Below are 16,909 nucleotides of genomic sequence, written 5' to 3'. Positions count from 1 at the left end.
CCCCCCAGAAGAAATACATAAAATTATTTATTTTTCTGCTGCAGAAATATCGAAATTATCTCATCACTGCTGAATTCCCTAATCAAAACCCCATTAAATTTAAAATAAAACCCAGAAATCACCCACGCAATAGAATGGAAACCGAGCCTGTGACGAGTCCCACACACAATTAACCCGATTACATAAACCTTGCCGTTTATATACCATGTACCATACCGACCGATCAGGAAGACAATTAGAAAGCTGTGCGAACTTTTTAATTCCCGTCGGTGAATTTCCATCTCTTTTCGCAATTTTCATTGAATTTTTCCTCTCAAAGCCATTCTGTCTGCCCTCCCCCTCTTGTGACTCTCATGACCAATATTTTTTCCCCCTTTCACGTTGAAAAATAATCGTCGAACCACTTTCACACGCAACACTGTCTTCTCCGCTTGATCTCGAGTCGTAAAAGGGGGTGGGTAAACCCGTCTCCCTCTCTCGCTCGAAACTACTTGCGATGTGATCACATGGATCAGACCAACTGTAAACTCTAGACGGCTTTGTCCCTTTCATCGAACTGGCATTTTTCGGTTTATTTCGACGAGTTCTGTCTGTCGTTTTGGGGATTTTCAATGGTTTCGTGGAGCTCTGGGGGTTTGAGGGACTTTTCAGCAGGGTGAGTTGATTTTTCACATCATTTTTGGTGTTTAAGATAGATTTTGTAAAAGGAAATTCAGTGAGAAGTACTGGAATGAGACTAGTTGGTTCTGTGGATGGGTTTGAAGTTGGTTTTGCGGGAATATCTGCGACGCAGGGGAGATGACAATATTTTTGTGAGGACCTTTTTTGTGGGGAATTTCAAGAGCTGTAAAAAAGGTTATTATGAAAATTTTGATATCTCTGTTAGTTTTTAAGATATGCAGCAAAAAGAGAAGGGTGAAAATTGATTCATGTTTTTCAGGAATTGAAGAACAGTTTTTTGACATCAATTTTGGAACGGTACCAAATTTCATTGTTTAAGGGTCAAACAGTCTTGAGGGTCAGACGGGAGAGACCCTCTTGACCCCTCCTCTTTCATCGAACTGGCATTTTTCGGTTTATTTCGACGAGTTCTAACTGTCGTTTTGGGAATTTTCAACGGTTTCATGGAGCTTTGTGGATTTGATGGACTGTTCAGCAGGGTGAGTTGATTTTTCATCATCATTTTCGGTGCTAAACCCTAGATTGCTCACCCTTGGAGGGAAGCTCCGCCGCGCGTCGTTTTTCTTTAATTGCAATTGACTGTCTAACCGGACAAATTGAAAAAAAATTGACTTCATGAATTGAAGTGTCTAAAAAAGTGTCTAAAAAATCATAGTAGTTTTTACAACAACAGAATGGAAACAACAGAACAACAGATGAATTCTTTTTCCCGCGGTAAATGAAATTGCCCATGACGCGACGTTGCCGGAAACTCGCTAAACGCGCCCGGGCAGTGTAGAGTGAATTTGGCAACGCCAGAGCTTAATAACACGGCGGGGAATCCCCGCGGAGGTGACCGAAATTCGCATTGTCGCGTCTGGTGACCAGACTAGGGTTAAAGTATATTTTTGTGAAGGAAAATTCAGCGAGAAGTGCTGGGATGAGACTAGTCGGTCTTATGGATGGGTTCGAAGTTGGTTTTGCTGGAGTATCTGCGAGGGAAGAGAGATGACAAAATTTTTGTGGGGAATTTCAAGAGCCATAAAAAAGGTCCTTATAAAAATTTCACTATCTCTACTAGTTCGAGAGATATTTCGTAAAAAGTGAGGCTTCAAAATTGATTCATCATGTTACGAAAAAAAATTGAGATAAGTCACAGGTGAATATTTATTCCCGATGAAAATACACGACAGACTCATTGAGAAAAATATTCCGCTGTGAAGAATGATCGTTGAACTATATCTTGTGAGCGACTGTGTCCAATCGACCCATGTATTAGTCACAAAAAGTTATTGTCATGATCAAGTCTGCAACTATCTCTTTCTAATCCTCAGTGTGTCCAACTAATCGTGCGACGACGTGAAGCTAGGTTTTATCCGACAATTTTCGAATTCATCATTTATATTCATTGTTTATCACTCAAAATACTTTCAGTGGGGATTACTGTTTTGCATTACTCTGATTGCATGCGATTTGTTGACCTAACCTTGCTCCTGGCTTGGATAATTCCTTGAACAACCGTTTTTTATTGGTAATTGCCAGGAAAAGGATTGTTTATTGATGAAGGTCAATAAAAAATGAAATGTGTATCATCGGCTGAAAATTTCCGATCGTTCATAAACAGTTGCCCTGATGAACCAAACACAGAATTCACTCTGGGTTTGATCTATCAGGGCGATGATGAGTTTTTTTGTCAATACTAGACAGGACGGGCGCCCTCTCACGAGATGTGTCGCCTCATTTAGCTCATTTAGCTCTCTTACTTGGAAGAAGCTTCCTTTTCTTCATTCAAATTTCAAATGTGTTAAATTCCATGAACTCATAAAGGAATTAGAAAAAAAAGTAAATCAATGATAAAGATGAATAATAATTGAAAAATTGATTAATAATTTTGAATCTTTGATCAACTCCCTTTTACTTTTCAAGGCCACTCGCTAATAATAACTTGTGAGTTTGAAGAATTTGAAAAGACCGCGCGTTCGTTCAGCGACTGACTTCACGCGACACATTGACCAATCAGAATTGAGGATTAGCGGGCAGGCAGTTTCGATATATTTCGATATTTCGATATTTTTCACGAAACTTTCGTCTTTCATAGATGGGAATAGGATTTTGAGGAAATATTTCAAAAAATCTCTGATAAATTCCAAAATATTCATCAGAAACTAATCACACCTTGAGATTGACTGAAATCTATCTCAATTACACTGAAGCCTTCCTTTCTCGTTTTTTTCTATTGACGCAAGATCAGATTTGTCTCCGATCTTCGAATCCAGTGAGTAATTAGCATTCTGCCAAGGCTGAGGTCAAAACCCTCGAGCCAATATGACTGAGTGATTGGATATTTTAGTTGTTTTAGGGGTTTTATCTTGATTATTTTGAAGTGCTTCGGCCTTGGGAAAGGAATGTCTGCCTTGGATTATGAGATCTATCGTCGAGAAATCGTTTATCTCTCTGATTATTCCGAGACTCCTTAAAATCCAATTCCTCCGAATTATAATATTTATTAGACGTGGGCGAATTTTCAGTGAGAGTGAGATGAACGAATATTCAGAAACAAAAAGACATGAATTTTCAAGGAATAATTCACCTGAAAAATCAAATATTTTACTGCTTTTGAGATAATTCAAAGAGAAAATCAATGGAATATGTGACTTTTTAATGACACGATTTTCTAAAATTTCAGGAATAATTAAACACGATAAAAACTTCCGGGATTTGGCATGGAAAATCCAGACGAAAATTTTCATCAGTTTACAGGCTCAAATTAAATACAAATAAAATATAATAATGGAACCATTTCCTACATTTTTTTAAGAAAAAAAAATTGTAGGAAATGTTCCTGTGACCAGGGCTCAGAGCAATCATCAATTTCAAAATAAGTTAAATTTAGCTTCTGTTAACTGGTAATATTACCCAACAATTTTCAATTACCAAATTAATCATCAATCGAATATTCAAATTCCGAGATATTCTATCAACCAGTAATCGTGTCAGAAGTTTGACCATTACATGTCTAATTGAAAAATCCTTGACATTTGACAAATGACATTTATAATTATTTACTAAATAATCAATAGAAAATTTAAATCATGAATTATTTTCATATTTTCAAATTTCAAGTAAGATAATAAAAATAATAAAAATAATAAGATATATTATTAAATTAATATAATATAATAATAATATTATAATAATTAATTATATATTATATTATAATATATTATATATAATAATATTATAATATAATATATAATTAATTATTATAATATTATTATTTATGATTATTATCAATATTAATAATAATAATAGTAAAATAATAAAATCATAGTAATAGAAAGTTGCAAATTCTAATAATATCAGAAAATATTACAAATGTAATGATTTTGACGTGATGTGGGAAATTTCCCTGTTTTCTTCATCATTCGAGAACTATTAACTGTCCATTAGATCGCGGTTACCCTCGAATCAACAGGAGCTCAGGTCTCAATCTAATTACGATTACGATGCTATTCAATCGTAATTTTGTATCACGTCGTGAGTAATTGATCTCGTTGAACTGAGATCAATTACTCGTTACTACTGATTGCCACTGTGAAATTGATTGGACAGGAGTGAACGAGGAAGTAACAAGTTTCACCCAAGATCTGATTTTTCCGATTGCCGTGGCTGACCAAACGTGGTCAGAATTCAGACGAGTTGTTGGCGTACTTTCACGGAGGAATCATCGGCTGCGCGTGAACTGATTTCCGTTTGGTTTCTTTTGTCCGAATGATCGGGTTCATGGACTCATTGGGCTCAGGTGTTGATTATTGAGTTGTGAGAATTATCTGCGTTTTTATGGTGATTAGGGGAATAAAAGTACTGTTGTTACGGCGCTGGGGCCCGTTGGGGAATCCGAACATCAGCGTGAAACTGACCTGCATAAGAGAATATGTGGGTTATGAGAGGCGAAATGTAGAATAATGAAGAATTCATTTTTTTTGGGAATTTCAGAAGATGAATGACACTAGGGTTCGATGAATAACACTAGGGTTCGACTTTGATAATCTGCATTCTGCGGATTATTCCCCAATAATCTCTTGTAATAAAAATAAGGGTCATGAGGGTCAGTTTAAAGGTCACGAGGGTCAGAATAAGGGTCACGAGGGGCAAAATAAGGGCCATGAGGGTCAGTTTAATGCTCACAGGAGTCAGAACAACGGTCACGAGGGGCAAAATAAGGGTCATGAGGGTCAAAATAAGAATCACGAGGGTCAAAATAAGGGTCATAAGGTTCAGAATAAGGGTCATGAAATTTAAAGGTCACGAGAGTCAAAATAAGGGCCATGAGGGTCAGTTTAATGCTCACAGGAGTTAGAACGACGGTCACGAGGGGAAAAATAAGGCTCATGAGAGTCAAAATAAGAGTCGTGAGGGTCAAAATAAGGATCATAAGGTTCAGAATAAGGGTCACGAGAGTCAGAGTAAGGGTCACGAGGGGCAGAGTAAGACTCACGGGGATCAAAATAAGGGTCATGAGGGCAAAATAATAGTCACGAGGGTTAGATTAAAGGTCATGGGGTCAGAATATGAGTTACGAGGGTCAGTTTAAGGGCCATAAGGGTAGAGTAAGGGTCCAAATAGGGGTCACAGGGGTCAGATTAAGGATCATAAGAGTAAGGGTCCGATCGAGGGTCCAAACAAGGGTAACAAGGGTCAGAGTAAGGTTCATGAGGGTCATATGAGGGTTGGCGAGCGGAGCGAGCAGGGGGCGCATCCTCATTGTTATTCTATTTAAACATTAATTTCTTGTATTTTTGAAAACTGGATAGACAAACCATAAATAAATAGCAATCTCGTTGAATAATTTTTACAAATTGGTCGAACCAAAAATGCAACCGTTTGGTACATTAAAATGCACCTTGATTTGACATTTGCCATTTGTCGAAAATTATCATTTTCATCATAAGCCTCAGACAAACCGCAAAGGAAATACATCTATTCAAAAATCCCCTGACGCACAGAAGAAAGATCAACATGAACTCCCTGAGATTCGTCTGTGCTTTGCATCACAATTTCCCTAGAAATCAGTCTCTGCAATCACGAAAATCTCCATAATCATGTGCAAAAGGAAACAAAACAAAGGCATTGAGTTGAACGTGAAATGTTAGCCGCCGAGTGAATAACACTTGTCCTTGGATTTTTGTCAACTCGAATAATTCATGGAAAAATACAGTTTGTAATCACAGAGTGACCCTGACTGTGGAATAGAACCTGCACATAAGTTTAAGAAATTAACGCTGATTTGGAGTGGTGAATATTCACTAGATTCTGCGGATATCCAGACACGAAATATTATTTTCAATAGTCATTGTGCAATACCATTTCACATAAATATTTCAAGTTTGCCATTTTTGACGGCCGAATCAAATTCATTCATGTCAATTTCAAAGCAAAAATGATTTATTTCTTTTTTGAAATTCATTCTTTTATCTTTTTTACGGAAATTAATGTTTATATTTTAGTTCAGCGACATACAAAACTGAAGCAGTACTTATTGCACGTTTTATTTCACTATTTCGATGGAAAATGAAAAATTATTTCGCGTATTGGATTTTTTTTTCGAAGTTATTATGAAGACAAAAATTTTTTAACGTTTTTTGACGGATTAATTTATTTTTTTCAAATTGTTTGGATATTCTAGTTGATAAAAGTGACTTGATATGGGTGAAATAAATGTAAGCCGCGGTCAATGTCGCGCGACGAGCCTCTATGAATCATTGATAAACTTTCTTCCCGATCATTTCATTACCATTGAATTTACTTATCATGGCTTATTTGTCTCCCGTCAATGAGTGATTGCACGTGTTTACAAACGTTTCGCGGAGTTATCCCGGGTTATTATCAGTTATACAAGCGATGATGGGAGTCATCAGGAAAGGCAATTCATTTAATTGAGGATCTGATGGAAATAAAACTCCATTTAATCTTTACAATTTTGTTAAACATTTCATTATCTCATTAACGATTAGTTTTAGAAGAAAACGTGAGAGAACTTTTTTGTTGGAAATTTTATCACTTGCAAAAAAGATCTTGTGACATTTTTCAACAGAACCACTCGTTTTTTAGATACACGCAAAAATAACAAAAATTTCTGGATTGAAATGGGAAAAAATTGAGTTTTTAATTTTTTTTTGAAACTTGGCATTATCTCGATAACAAGTAATTTTAGAAGAAAACATGAGAGAACTTTTTTGTTGGAACTTTTATCACCTGCAAAAAAGATCTTGTGACATTTTTCAATAGAACCACTCGTTTTTTAGATAAACGCAAAAATAAAAATTTCAGGATTAAAATGAGAAAAAATTGAGTTTTTAATTTTTTTTTGAAACTTGGCATTATCTCGATAACAAGTAGTTTTAGAAGAAAACATGAGAAGACTTTTTTGATGGAAATTTCATCACCTGCAAAAAAGATTTTGTGACATTTTTCAATAGAACCACTCGTTTTTTAGATAAACGCAAAAATAACAAAAATTTCAGGATTAAAATGAGAAAAAATTGAGTTTTCAATTTTTTTTTGAAACTTGGCATTATCTCGATAACAAGTAGTTTTAGAAGAAAACATGAAAAGACTTTTTTGATGGAAATTTCATCACCTGCAAAAAAGATTTTGTGATATTTTTCAATAGAACCACTCGTTTTTTAGATACGCGCAAAAATAACAAAAATTTCTGGATTAAATTGAGAAAAAATTGAGTTTCAAATTTTTTAATACTTCTTAAAACTCGACATTATCTCCATAACAAGCAGTTTTAGAAGAAAACATGAAAGGACTTTTTTGTTCGAAATTTCATCAGCTACAAAAAATATTTTGAGACATTTTCCTCTATAAGCACTCGTTTTCGTGGTAAATGCAAAAGCCCCAAAAAAATTGAACTTAATATTGAGAAAATCAATGCCACATTAACAAAAATATCTAACTCATTAAAATTACCAGAATCCTACCTGAATTTCCACGATTGTAATCTTTTCTGATATTTCTCCATGAAAAATTCAAAACAAAATTCCTCGGAGCAATCGCCGAAATCCTTCAAACCCAAACAGAAGGGAATGGGAAGGGCCCGAAAAAATGAGGTTTTGAGGTCAATCGCCCGGAGAAAAATCACCGAAAAATTCCCTGAAATAATTCGGTAACGGGACATGAGATCGAGAGCGGTTCCATCTCGAGTTGAAGAATGTTCACCGAGTAGGAAGAGGTTTTTGGAGGAGTAGGAGACCCTGCCGTCCACCAGGTGCCAATGGACTCGGAAATCCTCCAGTTCCTCGACTCACTCCCATCGCGGAACGACATCTGCGGCTCGTGACTATTTGTCGTTGAATATCGGACGTAAAACGACGGAACAAAAAGTGATTTGAATGAATTCGGCTGGAGTTGGAGTGACGGACTTTGGTCTCTTGTGAACTCGAGTGTTAGCTGAATCATCAGAATTTTTCTGCAACACCTCTGCTGATAAATTATGAGTATGACGACAAGTTCGTCGAATGGAGTTGGAGTGAGATAATTTTTGTGGTGAAAAAAAATCAGTGAGAAAATATTTAAGCGCTTGGAAGGAGGATTCGACGAAGACGGTGGGAATGGGGAGATCTTTGGGTGGAAATAGACTTAGTGAGACAATATTTGAGGGTTTGAGTGAAGTGTTCATGGAATTTGAAACGATTTGTCCTTATTTGTGGGTTTAAACTCATGAGAAAAGAAGAAATTTAAAAATCGACAGGTGAATCGAATCGACAAAATTTGTCTTTTTCAACAATTTCCATTAGAAAATTCGCCGATGGAATTGAATGAATAAAAAATCTACGGTGAGGGCACTCTGGTCTTAAGAATGTTCACGGAATTTTGAAAAAATTATCAAGAACAGGTGAAGAATGGGAAAAAATTTAAAAATCGTCAGCTGTTTTTTTATTTTATTACAAATGAAAAATCAGAAATAAGAAGAATTTAGTTTTTGGAATCTTTACGAAATTCGGATACATTCATCCTCTTCTACATATTTAAACCCACGAAGAAAGAGAAGAAACTTGACAAAAAAAAAGAAAGAGAAGAAAATAAAAAATCGTCAGCTGCAACTAAATGAATAAATAAATCAGAAATAAAAAAATCATGAACTACAATCGAATCAATAAAGAATCGAAAATAAGAAGACTTCAGAAGGTCTAAAAAATCCGGAAGCCATAGCAATAAATAAAAAAACCTCAGCCCAATCAAATCCATGACTGCACTTGAACAAATGAAAAATCACAAGTGAGAAAATATTAATGCAGAAAAAGCCCGAGTGCAACATCTTCATATTCAAACATAATGTTCACGAAATACGGAAGCATTCCCCCTCATTTGTGTATTTAAACTCACGAAAACAGAGAAGAAACCTAATAAAAAAAAGAGAGAGAAGAAATAAAAAAATCAACCACAATTGAATCAATAAAAAATCGGAAATAAGAAGACTTCAGAAGGTCTAAAAAATCCGGAAGCCATAGCAATAAATAAAAAAACCTCAGCCCAATCAAATCCATGACTGCACTTGAACAAATGAAAAATCACAAGTGAGAAAATATTAATGCAGAAAAAGCCCGAGTGCAACATCTTCATATTCAAACATAATGTTCACGAAATACGGAAGCATTCCCCCTCATTTGTGTATTTAAACTCACGAAAACAGAGAAGAAACCTAACAAAAAAAAGAGAGAGAAGAAATTAAAAAATCAACAACAATTGAATCAATAAAAAATCGAAAATAAGAAGACTTCAGAAGGTCTAAAAAATCCGGAAGCCATAGCAATAAATAAATAAACCTCAGCCCAATCAAATCCATGACTGCACTTGAACAAATGAAAAATCACAAGTGAGAAAATATTAATGCAGAAAAAGCCCGAGTGCAACATCTTCATATTCAAACATAATGTTCACGAAATACGGAAGCATTCCCCCTCATTTGTGTATTTAAACTCACGAAAACAGAGAAGAAACCTAATAAAAAAAAGAGAGAGAAGAAATAAAAAAATCAACCACAATTGAATCAATAAAAAATCGGAAATAAGAAGACTTCAGAAGGTCTAAAAAATCCGGAAGCCATAGCAATAAATAAAAAAACCTCAGCCCAATCAAATCCATGACTGCACTTGAACAAATGAAAAATCACAAGTGAGAAAATTTTAATGCAGAAGAAGTCCGAGTGCAACATCTTCATATTCAAACAGAATGTTCACGAAATACGGAAACATTCTCCCTCATTTGTGTATTTAAACCATTTCACGCATTGTTAAACTTTCCCTCCCCCTCGTGTATGTAAACGCACGAGGAAAGAGAGAAGAGAGAAATAAAAAAAAATCGTTGGATGGCGTTTTGCGCTGAGTACGAGTGCGTATTTTAAATATTTATTCAACGACGGTCTGAGGTTGACCGAAGAGGTGGTACCACGTAGAGTCTCGCCAGTGTGTATCTTCATTGCATTCAGCAAGGTCCTCTTCATCCTGAGACCGAGGAGAGGAATTCAAAAATCGTGTCACCCACCACCTCTCGACCATTTCGACAATTATTTCTATTCCGATCTCGTTCAAGACGGGTTCCGTAATTTCTAGTGTCAGTGATGTACGTTGTGTTTGGCCTCTGATGATCTCGAGGTGGAGATCGAGTCTCGGGATGTGGGAGGAGAGTCTCAGGATTTTTTTTATTGCTTGCAGGTGTTTCTGGAGCATCGAGATAAGCATGAGGTAGGACAACTGGTGAGCGCCAAGACCCATGGCGCTACACCACTGGTTATGGCCTGCAGGAATGGACATTACGATGTGGCTGAGTATCTGATTGAGAAGTGCGGGGCTGATATTGAACAGCCTGGATCAGGTGAGAATTTTATTTTATTTTATTTTATTTCATTTTATGTTATTTTATTTCGCTTTATTTTATTTTATTTCATTTTATTCCATTTTATTTCATTTTATTTCACTTTATGTCATTTTATTTCGCTTTATTTTATTTTATTTCATTTTATTCCATTTTATTTGATTTTATTTCATTTTATTCATTCGATTTTTTGGAGTTCACAACAAAAACACGCAATTAACAAAAAAAAATTAATGTTCCTCTGAAAAAAAATGGAATTTTTCACATGTTGGAGATTTAATTGAGTGATTTTATTTCGCTTTATTTTATTTTATTCCATTTTATTTCATTTTATCCATCCGATTTTTTGGAGTTCACAACAAAAACGCGCAACTAACAAAAAAAAATCAATGTTCCTCTGAAAAAAAATGGAATTTTTCACATCTTGTTGAAGATTTAATTGAGTGATTCTTCGATTTAAAAAATTCAAGAGGCATTTGTTGTTGGAAAGTTCGCCCTTTCCAAGAGAATCTGATTGTAAATCAGTAGCGAAATGGTAAAACGGTTCAAGTCGACTCATCTCCCAGTTGAGTTTTTGAGGAATATTTCTGAATCTAAGGGAGATAGCGAAATTTTGGTAATTACATTTGTTGTAGCTCTCACTCGGGTCTACAAAAAAGGTCATATTTTTTTTTCTTCTCGTATACTCTTTCGGGTCTTTACGATTTGTTCCCTTCCCACCCCCAACCCCCTGTACCGCAATCGCCGAAGGAAAAACCTCATTTTTGAGGGAAAAACCTGCCCAGGTACAATCGTCTCTTGCGAGACTCCCGCTCGACAATGAAACCGAAGTAAAAATATAGCAAAAATATAGAATTTGATTTATATATCACGTTTGACCCGATCTACACCCAATAATTCCCCCGGCGAAACAAATGAATCCCTCGTCATCCTCAGAGGAAACAGAACTTCCATCAACTCCGGAATGTGCCCCTTAAAAATTCCCATAAATTCCAGTCAACTCTATTAATCCGCGGTTTTATGAGACCATAAACATAAAAAGCTGCAACAATGTAAAACAGTTTGAAGAATCACGATCCCAATGAAGTTTCCCTCGGCTAATTTTTCTCGAGGCGTCAGCGGTTCTACAATGACGGCAGGACAATTTATGTTTCACCTTGATAATGGCTCATCCTGGAATGATATTCACGATTTTTCATCAGCAAAGTAGAAGGCTGTAATTTCTCGAGGCCTTATAATTTGTTGCATTCGTTGTGCAGTTGTCTTTGACGGTGAGACGATAGAGGGTGCACCTCCACTCTGGTGTGCAGCGGCTGCTGGTCATCTAGCTCTTGTCAAATTGCTCGTCAAACGGGGAGCGAGATTGAATTCAACGACAACGACAAATTCAACGCCTCTGAGGGCGGCTTGCTTCGATGGACACTTCGAAATTGTTAAATTTCTGGTTCAGCATGGGGCTGGTGAGTGGCCACTTGACTTTTTTTTTTTCATTTTTTGGGATTAATTTTTTTTTTCATTTTAAAGTTTTATTTTGAATACTTAACACCTTTTGACGTTCAATTTTGAGCGTCCTTAAAGATTTTTGACCATTGAGGCCATTTGACCCTCAACTTCAAACGTCCTTAAGGGCTATTTGACCTTCAATTCCAAACGTCCTTAAAAGTAACTTGACCCTTGACTTCAAACGTCCTTAAAAGTTGTTTGATCCACAACTCCAAACGTCTTCAAGGGTAGTTTGACCCTTGTGACTATTTGACCCTCAACTCCAAACCTCCTTAAAAGTAATTTGACCCTTATGACTATTTGACCCTCAACTCCAAACCTCCTTAAAAGTAATTTGACCCTCAACTCCAAACGTCCTTAAGGGCTGTTTGACCTTCAATTCCAAACGTCCTTAAAAGTAATTTGACCCTTAACTTCAAACGTCCTTAAGGGTCATTTGACCTTCAACTTCAAACGTTCTTAAAAGTTATTTGATCCGCAACTTCAAATGTCTTCAAGAGTAGTTTGACCCTTATGACTATTTAACCCTCAACTCCAAATGTCCTTAAAAGTAATTTGACCCTCAACTCCAAACGTCTTTAAGGGCTGTTTGACCTTCAATTCCAAACGTCCTTAAAAGTAATTAGACCCTAAACTTCAAACGTCCTTAAGGGTCATTTGACCTTCAACTTCAAACGTTCTTAAAAGTTATTTGACCCGCAACTTCAAACGTCTTCAAGGGTAGTTTGACCCTCAACTCCAAACCTCCTTAAAAGTAATTTGACCCTCAACTCCAAACGTTCTTAAGGGCTGTTTGACCTTCAATTCCAAACGTCCTTAAAAGTAATTTGACCCTTAACTTCAAACGTCCTTAAGGGTCATTTGACCTTCAACTTCAAACGTTCTTAAAAGTTATTTGATCCGCAACTTCAAATGTCTTCAAGGGTAGTTTGACCCTTATGACTATTTAACCCTCAACTCCAAATGTCCTTAAAAGTAATTTGACCCTCAACTCCAAACGTCCTTAAGGGCTGTTTGACCTTAAATTCCAAACGTCCTTAAAAGTAATTAGACCCTAAACTTCAAACGTCCTTAAGGGTCATTTGACCTTCAACTTCAAACGTTCTTAAAAGTTATTTGACCCGCAACTTCAAACGTCTTCAAGGGTAGTTTGACCCTNCCAAACGTCCTTAAAAGTAATTTGACCCTTAACTTCAAACGTCCTTAAGGGCCGTTTGACCTTTAATTCCAAACGTCCTTAAAGGTCAAACCCTTACGACCATTTGACGTTCAATTCCAAATGGCTTTAAGGTTCATTTGACTCCCAAAACCCTTAAATCGAAAAAAATGTTTCCTCATTTTTGCCAACTGGTCGTTTTTTCTGGCGCTTCATGGTCGACCCTGAAATTATTTCAGACATCGAAGCAGCGAATCGTCACGGTCACACCTGCCTGATGATCGCCTGCTACCGTGGCCACATCAGAATAGCCAAGTACCTCCTAGCCCTGAAAGCCGACACCAACCGTAAATCCGTCAAAGGTAATACAGCTCTCCACGACTGCGCAGAGAGTGGCTCCCTGGAGATATTGAAGATACTCCTGGACCATGGGGCCCGGATGGAGGTGGACTCCTACGGAATGACTCCTCTCCTCGCAGCGGCTGTGGCTGGTCGGACCCACATCGTCGAGCATCTCATCGGGATTCCTCATCTGGTGAATCGTAAGGAGAGGATCGATGCTCTTGAACTCCTGGGGGCGACGTATGTCGACAAGAAACGAGATATGATCCTGGCGTTGGAGTATTGGAAGAGAGCCATGGAGGAGAGGTACAGGGGGGATGGACCTGTCATCGAGAAACCACCTAGACCACCTGTGGTGGCTGCTTATGATTATGCACAAGAGGTAAAAACTATTCGAAATTTTGATGACTAAAAGTCATTCTAAATCAGTACAATTTTGAGATTGTAGGTTTGATGAGTCAGGTCGACCGCACTCAATCGCAAATAACTTGGAAACGGCTGAGTGAATTCTCATGAATTTTTCTTCATTTTCAAGATTTTTTTTCCACCTTCGAAATGAGGTGTCACTCGTCCACATTGGATCATTGGTTTCGGAGATACTGAGGTTTGAAGGAACCTGAATTTTTCTTCATCCTCTGAAAATAAATGCATTGATTGAAATCTTTCAGTCTCAATAACTCGGGATTGGCAGGGTGAAATTTTCCAATTTTTGTTTTGTTTTCGAGGTATTTTTGCGGGCTTCAAAATGAGCGCAGACTCATTCAAATTGTGTCGTTTGATCGGGAGATATTGACGATTGAAGGCGGTGGGTTTGAAATAGTGAAATAAAATGAAGAGTATTTCTCAAGTTTTCATTTTTATTTCGTTTGAGTTTGAGAAAATAATATTCAGTGAATGTTATTCATTATCAGGGACTATGGATTTGACGTGATTATTTTGATTTCAGGTCTCAGAACCAGAGCAGCTTGATGAACTACTGGCAGATCCTGACGAGATGAGAATGCAGGCATTGGTAATAAGAGAGAGAATTCTCGGTCCTGCACATCCAGACACTAGTTACTACATAAGGTATCGTGGGGCTATCTATGCTGATGCTGGCAAGTTTGAGAGGTGCATTGAACTGTGGAATTACGCACTGGATATGCAGCAGAGCATGCTGGAGCCGTTGAATCCCATGACCCAGAGCTCGTTGTTCAGTTTTATTGAGTTATTTAGTTTTATGGTTGGTGAGGAGGGGAGACAGACGGGGAGGGGGAGGAGAATACCACCGGTGCAGAGGGAGGATCTTATGAGGGTGTTTAAAAAAGCTGTGAGTGTTATTTTTTATTAACCAATCAATAAATCATTGACAAGTTCGTTTTTTTCGAGGAGATTCGGGGAGAGACGAAATTTCGTCTGCAGTTTTTTCGTTATATCTCAAAAAATAGTGCGTTTAGGGAGAAATGTCATTGAGCTTTTTTGTAGCTGATGAAATTCTTCACAAAAAATGTTTTATCACATTTTTTCGTAAAGTCAATGGTTTAGGAGATATTCAAGGATAAATGGGGGGTGGAGTTTCAAAAAATGAGTTATTCAAGTTTAGTTTTACATATTTGCGGTATTGTTGCTTTAATGCATTGTTATTTATTGTGTTGTCATTGATGGGTGAAATTGTTTCCTCGGCTCCAGGTTATGGAAGTTAAACTGGGAAAGCAGATGTTGGACAAGGTACCCAACTGTGACCGTGACCTCACGAATTTAAACAGGATACTTATTATCACTCTTCATCTCGCCTGTCTGTTGACGAGAGAAATGCCGGAAGTTGGGTCTGAGGAGTATGTCAATCTTCATCGGGCTATCCACGAGTTGGTTCGAATTAATGCCAAAGATAAAGGAGTAAGTTTGCATTTTCTATAAGAGTTGGAAAATTAGTATTTAGTTTTTGGATTATATCTCCAAAAATAAAGGATTTAGGGCGAAATATCATAAAATATTTTCTGCAGCTGATGAAATTATCTATAAAAAAGTCTAGTCATGTTTTATTCTAAACCCAGTAGTTTTCAAGATATTTTAGGACGAAATTCCATCAAATTTTCAGACTGTTTGTTTGCAAAATCCAAGGAGTTGGAAAATTGGTATTCAGTGTCTTGATGATATCTCCAGAAATAATGAGTTTAGGAGGAAATGCCATAAGAAATTATTTGCACCTGATGAATTTCTCTACAAAAAAGTCTAGTCATGTTTTATTCTAAACCCAGTAGTTTTAGGGATATTTGAGGACGAAACGTGTTTTTTCCCAAAACACCTCATTGAAGCTTTGAATTTAATGGTTTAACAGGGACGAGATGTTCTCCAAATGACCCACAACGTGGACGCCTCGATAGCAGGCAGTTACCCAGCCTGCAAGTTGACATCCCCTCAACTGACAACAGCTCTCCTCCGGGCAGGCTCCGATCCAACAGCCACTGACGACGAGGGCAACACAGCATTGCACCTCACTGCAATGTCCCACCCCTGGAGAACAGACCTGGCAACACTTCTTCTCAAAGCAGGTGCCCACATCGACGCTGTCAACAACGAGGGCCAAACCTACCAGAGCCTGCTCGATGACAAGGCCAAATACGACTCGTTAAATCCCCTCAAGTATACGACATTGAAGTGCTTAGCTGCAAGAGTCATCAGGAGAACAGCCATTCACATCAACAGGGTACCCTGGCATCTTCGTGAATTTGTCACCCAACACTAGTTCTCGAATGCTCGTGCGGATTCACTCTAGTCCGACTGCTCTAAATAAATCGTCGCCTCTCTTTTTTTTATACTTCTTCTGTTTATTTTTTGGCAGCCATACTTATCTGTGTAATAAAGCTATGATGATGATGATGATTTTCGATTGTTTTGACTTTTTTTGACGTGGATACGTCTGTGGTTTCAATATGGGGGATCATTTTGGGAGACGGTTCTTATGTGCAGAGACATCTATCGGAATTCTAGAAAATTCTAGGCAATTCGAGAAGTTTCTTGAAATTTCGAAAAAATTCAAGGAGTTGGAAATTTCGAGGAAATTCAGGGAGTTTATAAAAAATTCGAGAGAATTCAAGGATTTTCCAGAAACTGAGGGAATGCAAGGAGTTTGTAGAAATTTCGAGGAAACTCAGGGAGTGTCCAGATAATTCGAAGGAATTTCTAGAAGTTTCGAGGAAATTCAGGGAGTTTATAAAAAATTCGAGGGAATTCAAGGAGTTTCTAGAGAATTCGAGAGAATTCAAGGATTTTCCAGAAAATTTGAGGGAATGCAAGGAGTTTCTAGAAAATTCGAGGAAATTCAGGGAGTTCATAAAAAATTCGAGGGAATTCAAGGAGTTTCTAGAGAATTCGAGAGAATTCAAG

The 16,909-nt window shown here is 37.2% G+C and overlaps 1 protein-coding gene across 1 annotated transcript in view; it reads left to right on the top strand.

Moving 5' to 3' along the window:
* LOC107048182 (protein fem-1 homolog CG6966) overlaps positions 1-16,405 on the top strand; it is a 34,886-nt gene extending 18,481 nt beyond the window's left edge. Inside the window, exons 2-7 of the mRNA XM_015271246.1 lie at positions 10,383-10,542; positions 11,802-12,002; positions 13,441-13,925; positions 14,490-14,852; positions 15,212-15,418; positions 15,861-16,405. Coding sequence (XP_015126732.1) covers positions 10,383-10,542; positions 11,802-12,002; positions 13,441-13,925; positions 14,490-14,852; positions 15,212-15,418; positions 15,861-16,268 — 1,824 coding nt within the window. The 3' untranslated portion in view covers positions 16,269-16,405. The remainder of the gene's footprint in view (positions 1-10,382; positions 10,543-11,801; positions 12,003-13,440; positions 13,926-14,489; positions 14,853-15,211; positions 15,419-15,860) is intronic.
* The last annotated feature ends 504 nt before the right edge of the window (positions 16,406-16,909 follow it).

Source organism: Diachasma alloeum, unplaced genomic scaffold, assembly GCF_001412515.2.
Source record: "Diachasma alloeum isolate Michigan unplaced genomic scaffold, Dall2.0 Dall_scaffold_00185, whole genome shotgun sequence".
NCBI classification, from domain to species: Eukaryota; Metazoa; Arthropoda; class Insecta; order Hymenoptera; family Braconidae; genus Diachasma; species Diachasma alloeum.
This window is presented reverse-complemented; position numbering and strand designations above follow the sequence as displayed.